Raw genomic sequence first — 9,434 nt, forward strand, 5'->3', positions numbered from 1 at the left:
CCTCCCTCCCTTCCTCCCTTCCTTCCTTCCTTCCTTTTCTTTCTCTCTCCCTTTCTTTCTTCTTTCTTTCTTCCCTTTCTTTCTTTCTTTCTTTTCTTTTCTTTCTTTCTCTCTCCCTCTCCCTCTCTCTCTCTCTCTCCCTCCCTCCCTCCCTCCCTCCCTTTCTTTCTTCTTTCTTTCTTTCTTTTTTTTTTTTCCAGCTGCACTGCACAGCCTGTGAGATCTTAGTTCCCCAACTAGGGATTGAACCCGGGCCCCGGCATTGAAAGTGCTGCATCCTAAGCACTGGACTGCCAGGGAATTCCCATGATTTCTTTCTTAAGGAAAGCACCGCTCCCTCCTCCTCAGATTCTCAGGGTTCTCTCCTATGTGCAATACGTGGGCGCAGTCACGCGTGGGTAGCTGTTATCCGTTGAGGACGGGGCGGATGGCGGTCAGAGGGCCTTTCTCTCCCAAGTGACGAGCATGGTGACACGGTGTGGACTTGGGCTCCTAATCCTGTGCTGATGCCCTGCTGTGTGTGGAGCTGGACTTTTGCACGGTGGGGCAGGCAGGCAGGAGATCAAAGTGATGCTTCCAGGATTGGGGGAGAAGTGTTCACTCCGTGTGATTTTTGTGGTCTGGTGTTTTTTAAGCTGGAAAAGAAAACGCCTCCTTTGGCTGTGGAATCCTCCTTTTTTTAGGAATGAGAGCACAGGTGGCCTTGTGCTGAGAGCAGTAACCAGGAGTTTGGGTGTGGGTTCTCCAGGCCACCTTCCAGGTTCCTTTCTGTTGCTCTGAGGGGCACAGCTCTGCCTGCTCCCTTTAGGCCTGAACAGAGCAGAGGTCTGGCTGGACCTTGAATCTCCAGCGACGTGAACTGTTCCTTCCTTTCGAAGTCTCTTCACCTTGCACACGAGGGATGGGAAGGCAGGCCTGGGGGAAGCTGCACCACTCAGCACAGTTTTTGGGGCTCCAGGTGGTGAGTACCCAGCGGGCGCTCCTCTGTCTGCCCTGAGTTGATCCCGTAAGTCAGAGAGCCCCTCTGACTTACAGATATCAGCACTTTCTGTATTCAGATGACTGGCAGCCGAGACACTGGGCCGGGAGCCTGAATGTGGACCCAGCAGTCACACCTTCCTCCCAGGCCGCCAGGCAGAAGGCCCTGTCCCCTCTCTACCCATGACCACGGGGCTTGACCCCCTTCTTCTCAGAACAGTGGGTGCCCCTCCCTCGACTGGTGACTTCACCTAACGCTTTATAGGCGTTCCAGATGCTGTTTCTATTTAGGCTTCACTCGTTCTAAGGTCCCACCATCTTGTATGGTGTAAGAGAAGCCGCTGATGAGAAGTATGTATTTTCTAATGAAATAACTCCTGATGTCATCATTTTCACACACAAAACCATCCGCCTGCATAAGCAGTACTTTCGTCCTACTCTTGACCCAGGGAGAGGGGTCATTACAAAGAGAAGTGGGTGGTTTAAGTGAAAATTGTTCCACCGACAGGCGGAAAAGGGAGCCTGGGGCATCTGCGGGGGGAGAGTTAGGAAGGGAGGATATGAGGGGCCCCGACGAGTGGGCGAGGGCAGACCATTCAGCACGTTAGGTCAAGCGTGGGATTTTGGATGTTTTGCTAAATGTTTAAACAGACGAGGTGACATGATGGATGTTTTTAAAAGAGACTTGTGGCCATCAAAGTAGGGAACAGAGCGGAGAGGCCTCAGGGAGGGGAGAGGTCTCTGGGGAGCTCTCGGGGTGGTGGCCTGGGTCGGGGGGGGTGGGATATGGGGGAATGGAGGAAGGGTCGGCGATATTTGTAACATGGGCAGGGCTCGAGGATGAATTGGCTGTGGAGGCTGAGGAGAGACAGACCGGCAGAGCAAGACAGGGGCCGCTATTGCAAAGAGCTGAGGCAGCACCCCCGTCCCCTAGCCTGTCACCCATGAGGGCCCCCTCCCCGCCATCAGGGGGCATGGTTGTCCCGCTCTGCAGTCCCCCGCTTGGTGGGAGTGTCAGCTAAATAGGCGGCAGTAATTACAGCCTCCTGCGAATTGCCTTGTCTGGGATCCCGATTTTCCTCATTCATCGATGAGCAGAAGTAGGGAACCATCTGTAAGTATCTGCTCTCTGTTCTTCCCTCATGTGGGGAGGTCGGGGGCCGGCTGGGCTTCAGGAGCCATGCCTGCCGTTACTGTTGGTTCTGGCCCAGGGCAGGGGCCCAGGCCAAGTGCTTTCTCTCCAAGTCAAGCCAGTTGCTTCTGGTGCTGCGCGGGCGGGCGGGCGGGCGGGTCTCACCTGTCACCTGGCGAGGCGGCTGGCTTCTAAGCTGGAGCTCTGTGTGGACCCGGCCAGGCTGCTCCACGCTGTTGGTGACGCAGTTCTCACTTACACTGTCCACTTCTCTTTGTAATGACCCCTCCCCGTGGTTCAGAAGCAGGATGGACGTACAGCTCCTTGGTCCCGGGGTCGTGCCCTTACAGTTAGGAGGCAATTCTTCAGGGGATTGGGGAAAACAGGGTGCAGGTAAATTCCAGACTTCCTTCCCCACGCTGTGCTATGCTGTGCAGCGCAGGAAATCATGTCTGCTTGGTTTTCTTGCTTTGGATATTTAGTCAGCATGCGATCATTGCTATAAGGACTAGGCTGAAGCTGGCTTTGTATTATTTAAGGCAAAAGGATTTGGGGCAGCAAGTTAGTACCACAAATCAGACAGAGGAAGATTGTGGAAAGGTACCCGGGGGGAGTTCTGAACGAGGGGCCAGCAGCCGGGCTCCAGCGCTGCCTGCAGGACAGCTGGAAACCCGAGTTGAGGGGCCTGGGTTGACTGTTCTAAAGTATCAAGAGTCTGGTGGATTTCAAGTACATGAAGGACTTTGAATTAGAATTTCCTGCATACAATTAATAGGTGCTTCGTTACACAGATTCTTGTCTAGTCATCAACGCCAGACTGTTAGAGCCTCTAATCAAGATCTCCTGAGACATTGTTTTGTTTTCTAAGATGATGACAGCATTTATTTTTGGCAAGAGCCCTGGCTTTAACAGGCAGATGGAACAAGCATATGGGCCTGGGTGGGGTGCGGACAGCGGCCCAGAGGTGAGTGACCGATGGGGCCTTGTGTGCCTCGTTAGGAAGATGGGTGGCCTGTGGGCTCAGTGTCCTTCCTGGGGAGTAGCTGCCGCTAGGAAGCCTCTAAAATTCTGAAGGAGGCCGCAGGGTGGGTACGGAGTCGTCCCCCAGTCCGGGTGTGCCGTTTCCAGTGTCCCCGCACAGGCTCATAAGAGGTGCAGCTGAAATGAGTCAGGCTCCGTCACAACCACAGGTGGGCGGAGCGGAGCAGGTCAGAGACTCCTGGAAGGTGTGGGTGAACAGGGTGAAAGTTTCCACCAGCTGTGAACCATCCGGAGTCTGCATGGGGTGGGTGGATCCCCCCACTGTCGAAAGGAAAGACTGGTGGGTCCTGGGCTGGCAGAGCCCGGTGACTTGGTGGAGTGAGTGGACATCTAGTGGCTGTCTGGGGGAACCTCCCACCCTCTGCAGCCTTTCTGAGCTCCTCCGGGCTTCTCTGGGGGCCCCGGGGGCCCAGTGGTACCCACGACAAAGACAGAGGAAGGAGAATGAAGGATTCCAGCCTGCCCTGGGGCAGCAGCCATATCCAGCTCGTCTCTGCCATTTTCCTCTAGCCACCCCCCCAAACAAAATTCCCCCAACTTGATGCCTGAGAGGTAAACTCCAGCCCAGGTAGCCCCTTGACAGGGTAGTGGTCTCTGAGGTCGCTTTTGGTGGCCTTCTGAGAAAAGACGTGGGCTGCAGAGACTTTTTTTAAGAGGACTGGTCTGATTCCATTTGTTAAAAAGAACAGGGAGATTCGAGGGACAGCCAGACGCAAGAGGAGGGTATATGCCAGCCTCTACTAATGGGAGAGGGCAAGTGTCTTGATGATCCTGATGTATCAGGAGACAGGAGAGAAATACGGCCTCCCCGGTCTCAGAGTGGGCCCGCTGTCCCCCTCCTTGGGGAGAGATGGAAGCAGAATTGAGGGTGTGATATGCAGAGGCCAAAACCATGGGCAGGACAGAGAGTGGGGAGCTCCAAAGCGCTCTGCGTGCGAGGAGCTGGGAGAGACTCTGCGGTGACAAGGGCGGAGTGGAGTCAGCTACATGAGCCGCACGGGGAACAGAGAAGGGGGGGCACGCTGACTGCTTTTCCCCATGGTCTAGAGGGGAGCGAGCCTGGAGGAGCCACGGAAACTACCACCACAGGGGCCTGGGTTGCAGCCTTGTCCCCGGGCGGCCCTGAGAAGGGGAGGCCAGGACGTAGCACGGGGAAGGGCGCCTGTCTCCTGTCGGTCGAAGGTGGAAGGCTTAGCGATTTGGCCTTGGGACCTGGAACTGGTGGGACACATCTCAGGTGAAGCTGATGCCAGCCCTGCCCTCCCGCTACCCACAGGGCACCCAGAGAAAGCTCTTTGTCAGGTCTGGTCTGCTCTCTGCAGTGGAGGCCTTGGGGGAGGGGTACAAGTGCTCCCTGCGGACGGTGGGCCGGGATCCCCAGGTAGACACGGCAGGGCAGGTGGAGGCCCCGCCTGGAATAGCCCTCACCCGCCGCAGGCTTCCAGCAAGTCCCGGCCCCTCTCTCCACCCAGTCCCCTGGACTGGCCTCTGGAGGATATGGTCCCCGGTGGCAGGAAGGTGGAGGGGTTTGCCTTTGCTAACCCATGTCACCTGTATTGAGGTGGAAGTGGGTTGGAAGGCTCCGCCGGGTGTGAACCTTGTGGATAGCCTCGGGAAGCGACTGGAAAAGTTTGGCTCTCCAGGGGGCCCCAGGCCACACCCTGAAGTTCAGGGGCAAATCGTCCGCCTCTCGGGGGGCTCTCTCCCCAGAGCTGTAGCCGCAGGCCCACCTCAGCAGGGAGGCCCCCAGAGCCTGGGCAGCGGTGGCTTCCTCTCTCCCTCTGGACGGCCCAGCCCGGCCGGTGGGAGTCCACGGCTAAGGCCATGTCCGTGCCTTCCCCTTCCCCTCCCCCTTCCCTCCATCTGTTAACTCAGTATTTAATGCAGCAATCAACCGAGTCCCCGAGAAGTGCCAGCCCCTGTGCTGGGACTTGGAGCAGAGCAAGGAGAGACACAAAACTCCTGTCCTTACGCGGACATTTCTGGTAGGAAAGAGGGATGTCTGCAAAAAGAAAAATGGTAAAAATGTCTTGTTACTGAGAACCGCGAAGCAGCAGCAAGGGCGCGCCGGTAGGAGGGTGTGGCTGGGGGAGGGAGGGGCGGCCTTAGGGGCTCTGAGTCCAGGCTGGGGAGGCAGCGTGGGAGGCACCAGGACGAGGGGTCCGGCCGGTGGAGGCCTGCGCGGGAGGCCGGGGCCGGCGGCTGCGGGCGGCGTCGGCGTGGCCGGAGCGGGGGGCCGAGGAGCGTACCGGCGGGCCCGGTGCAGCCGAGGAGGGAGGGAGGGGCTGGTCGCCGCAGGACTCGCCGGCCGTGAAGAGTCTGGATGGTTTTCAGAACCGGGCTGCTGTTCGCTGCAGAGGTCAGTCTGGCTGCCACGAGGGGACTCGTGGAGAGGATGGGAGATGCGGGCAGGGGGGGCAGCGGGAAGGGGCTAGACCGGGGGCGGGTTTGGGGGCTGACAGGTGGCAAGAATGACTTGATGGGCGGGCGAGATTCGGGATGTGAGAAAAGTCCAGGCTGGGCTCCTCGATGTTTGGCTTCGGCAGCTAGGTGGACGGGGGCGCTGTTTACAGAGAGGGTGGCCGGAGGATGAGTCGTTGGGAGGCAGCAGTTTTTGCTCTGAGCGTGTTCAGTTTGAGATGCTTATATGTCTGCAGCTGAGGGGAAAGGTCAGGACGAAGGAGAACTAGGGAGATGCTGCCGAATGGGATGGAGCTGAGAACCGGGATGGAGCTGAGAACCGGGATGGAGCTGAGAACCGGGATGGAGCTGAGAACCGGGATGGAGCTGAGAACATGGCCGGAGAATATAGGCGGAGGAAGTGTTCAGGGGACTAAGCCAGGCATGCAGATGGGCTCCAGGAGGAGGGTCTAGCAAACGGGACTGAGAAGGACCATCGAGAGTGCAAAGCGGGAAAGCAGCAGAGCGCAGCGTCACCTGAGGCTGAAGAGACGTGTTCTTATTAGGAGGGCGTGCAATGAGGACGAGGTGTTAACCACGGCCTGTGGCAGCCGGGAGCCATCCAGGACCAGGGCAGCGCTGGGGGGCGGGAGGGACCTGAGTGGGACGGGGTGAAGAGAGAATGGGAGGTGTGATGGGGTAGCCAGCTCTCCAGGGAGTTTTGCGAAGGGCGGTAGTGAATGGGGATCGTGGTGGGTCCAGGAAGGAGGTGGAGGTGGGTGATGATGCTAAGACTTATCCCAGTGGGAGTGAGCCAGGAGAGGGAGAAGAAATTCAAGAGTAAAGCCCTTCAGCGGGCAGGGATGAAGGTGCCAGTCTTACGTAGGAGTGGCAGTGACTGGAGAAGCAGCTGAGTATGGGAGGGCAGCAGGCATAGGCGGGCGGTGGACTTGGTGTTGGGAAGATGAAGCGTTGGTGTCTGAACCTGTGTGCTCTAAGAAGTACAAGGCCGGGGCCTCAGCTGAGACCTGGAGTGGGGAGATGATGGAGATTTGAGGGTGTGATGCAACAGGCAATGAGATGTCCTTGCAGGCCCAGCTTCATCTCGGTCCCATTGCCGAGGGGCCGCCTGTTGAGGTGTACCCCGTGGATCCTGAGAAAGGGCTTGGCCTAAGTCATCTCTACCCTACACTCTTCCTCCTCTCCCCCTGCTCATTTAGAACACCCCGCAGCCCCGCAGTGGTGCAGCCCACAGTGAATGAATGCATTTAAGGTTATTCAGCAGAAGCATGGCGCCTTTACCCAGGTGGAGTTGCCAGGGAACGGAGCAGGCCTGCTGTCGGAGAGGTCACTGGCCTGCATGGGCAGCTGCCAGGGGACCACTGGGCAGCGTGGGCCTGCAGCTGCTCTCAGGCCCCAGTCATGCTAGGGCAGGCGAGGAGCCTTGTGGCTCACAGCACGGCGAGACCCCAGGAGCCCCTCTAAACCATCCCCTTCCCATGTGGCCTTGGAAAACCCACAGGTAGACTGGAAGTGCGATGCCTCGGTCGTGGGGACCCACTGAGGTGACGTGCGTGAAAGGAGATGGGATGAACGTCTGTTAGCTCCAGTTCTGGCTGGATTGCCCTTTGTGCAACCAGGTAGCTAATGCTAGTCTTTGCATTTCTTTCCCGGAGAGTGGAAAATCCTTGGGTGACTTAGGAGACACGGCAGAGAACACGGCTTCAGGTAGAATCCCAGCCCTGCCCCCTCTCAATCTGTATAACCCTGGTCAGTTTACTAACCCTCACTCACTCTGCTCAACTTAGTTTTCTCATTGGTAAAACGAGGGTGATAATCTGACTTCAGAGTTGAGACGATCCCAGCTCTGTACTTGCCCAGCAGACGCTGGACAGATGTGAGTCACTGAGTATTGAGTGTCCCCTGTGTGTTTGGCAGGCCTGGTGCCCCTGCCCCTCTGGAGACCTGTTTCCCTGGGGCATGGGAGGAAGACGACAGGAGCCATACACAGGCTGTCACTTGGGCATGGTGGCTGACAGGGGATGGACGGTGAGGGTGACAGCTCCCTCCAGGGAGGTCTCTGGTGACATGTGAGCAGAGACTTGTCAAACCATGTGGGTGTCTGAGGTGGTGGCTCTCACCCGAGAAGTGCTTCTGGAACATCCCTTCCAGTACGCGTTCCGGGGTGCAGAGGCATGCCCGGCATTTTGGTAGTTTTCCTGGTGGCTAAGCAAGTTCACTGGGCACTGCCCTCAGCCCCTCTCTGCTTCTCTTCCAGGGTTTAACTCCCTCGTGGGGGCCGTGATGGGCTTCTCCATTCTGCTGAGCGCCGAGGTGTTCAAGCACAACTCGGCGGTCTGGTACCTGGACGGCAGCATCGGAGTGCTGATCGGCCTCACCATATTCGCCTATGGGGTCAAGTAAGTGCTGTTTCCTCTTTGCTCTCCGGGCGGCCACGGGTGCTTTATTCCCCAGCCCTGGTGATCATATCTTACATCTGTGACCCTTCCGCCCCCCGGGGGAGGTCAGGAGACTGGAAAAGCCCCCTGCAGCCGTCACCTACTATGGGGGCTGGGACGGAAGTGAGGCAAGGACTTGGACCAGGGTCCTAGGCTTTCAGTCACAAAGGGCCCGCTTTTGTCTGCTGTCTTTTGTAGTTCACTGAACGGTCCTCCCTTTTTAACCCTTCGTGCCTAAAGATTTGTGCCCCTTTCCTTCTCTATAGTGAGGGTCGTGATGATGCACCAGGGAGGCGTTTGTGGGGGTGTCCTCACCCTTAAAGTCCCCTCTGCCACCTGCTACAGATGCCGGGACCTCACACTTAGAGAACTTTTTACGGAAAGGACTCGGTGCAGGAGGGCTACATGTAAAGTTGGTTCTAGCCCAGCCTGAGGCCTCTCACTGATGAAGTGCCCAGCAGGCATCGCTGGCTCTGCATCCAGCATCTAGGCTGGAGTCGGCCTTTGAAAAGAGAACAGTTTCTCAAAGGTGCTGAGCTTTTAACTGTTAACATGCCTCCTCTCTCCCACTACGATGGCTATGATAAAAGACACAGTAAGAGTTGGTGAGAATGTGGAGAAATCGGAACCTCCGTATCTTGCCCGTGGGCATGTAAATTGTTCAGCCGCTTTGGGGATAGTTTAGCAGTTCCTCAAAATGTTAAACACGGAGCCGCCATTTGACCCAGCAATCCCACCCTTTGGTATACTCCAGCGAAACGAAAACACATCCATGCAAACACCTATGCATGAACATTTATAGTGGCATTCATTATTCACAGTGGGCAAAAAAGTAGGGACAACTCGTATGCCCAACGTATGCGGGTTTTAAAGAACCCAAAGGTCCATTAACTGATGAATGGATAAATAAAATGTGGTAGAGCTATGCGGTGGAGTATTTATACAGCCATAAAAAGAATGAAATACCGATTCATGCTACTACTGATAGATGGATGAACCTCGAAAACACGCCCAATGAAAGAAACCAGTTGCCAGAGGCTACATCTTGAATGATTCCACTTATAGGAACTATCCCCAATAGGCAAATCCATGGAGATTGAGAGTACATTAGTGGTTGTCAGGGGAAGATGGGGTGGGGAGTGACTGCTAGAGGGCATGGGGTTTCTTTTGGGGGGCAATGAAAATGTTCTGGAATTAGGTGGGTGTGATGGTTGCCTGTACTAAAAACCGCTGAATTGTAGGAATTCTATAGTATGTGAATTATATTTATTAAAAAAACAGAAAGCCCCCATCTGTGTCCCAAGTGCTCAGGCCCAGGGCTGCGGAGGGTCTGTGTTGGGGTGACCGGCCTTTCTCTTCGCAGGCTTCTCATCGACATGGTGCCCAGGGTGAGGCAGACGCGCCACTACGAGATGTTTGAGTGA

At 56.4% G+C, this 9,434-nt stretch overlaps 1 protein-coding gene across 1 annotated transcript in view; it reads left to right on the forward strand.

The window, feature by feature from the left end:
• TMEM163 (transmembrane protein 163) overlaps window positions 1–9,434 on the forward strand; it is a 257,272-nt gene extending 247,838 nt beyond the window's left edge. Inside the window, exons 7-8 of the mRNA XM_007446031.1 lie at window positions 7,830–7,971; window positions 9,374–9,434. Coding sequence (XP_007446093.1) covers window positions 7,830–7,971; window positions 9,374–9,434 — 203 coding nt within the window. The remainder of the gene's footprint in view (window positions 1–7,829; window positions 7,972–9,373) is intronic.

Source organism: Lipotes vexillifer, unplaced genomic scaffold (genome assembly GCF_000442215.2).
Source record: "Lipotes vexillifer unplaced genomic scaffold, Lipotes_vexillifer_v1.1 scaffold1771, whole genome shotgun sequence".
NCBI lineage: Eukaryota > Metazoa > Chordata > Mammalia > Artiodactyla > Lipotidae > Lipotes > Lipotes vexillifer.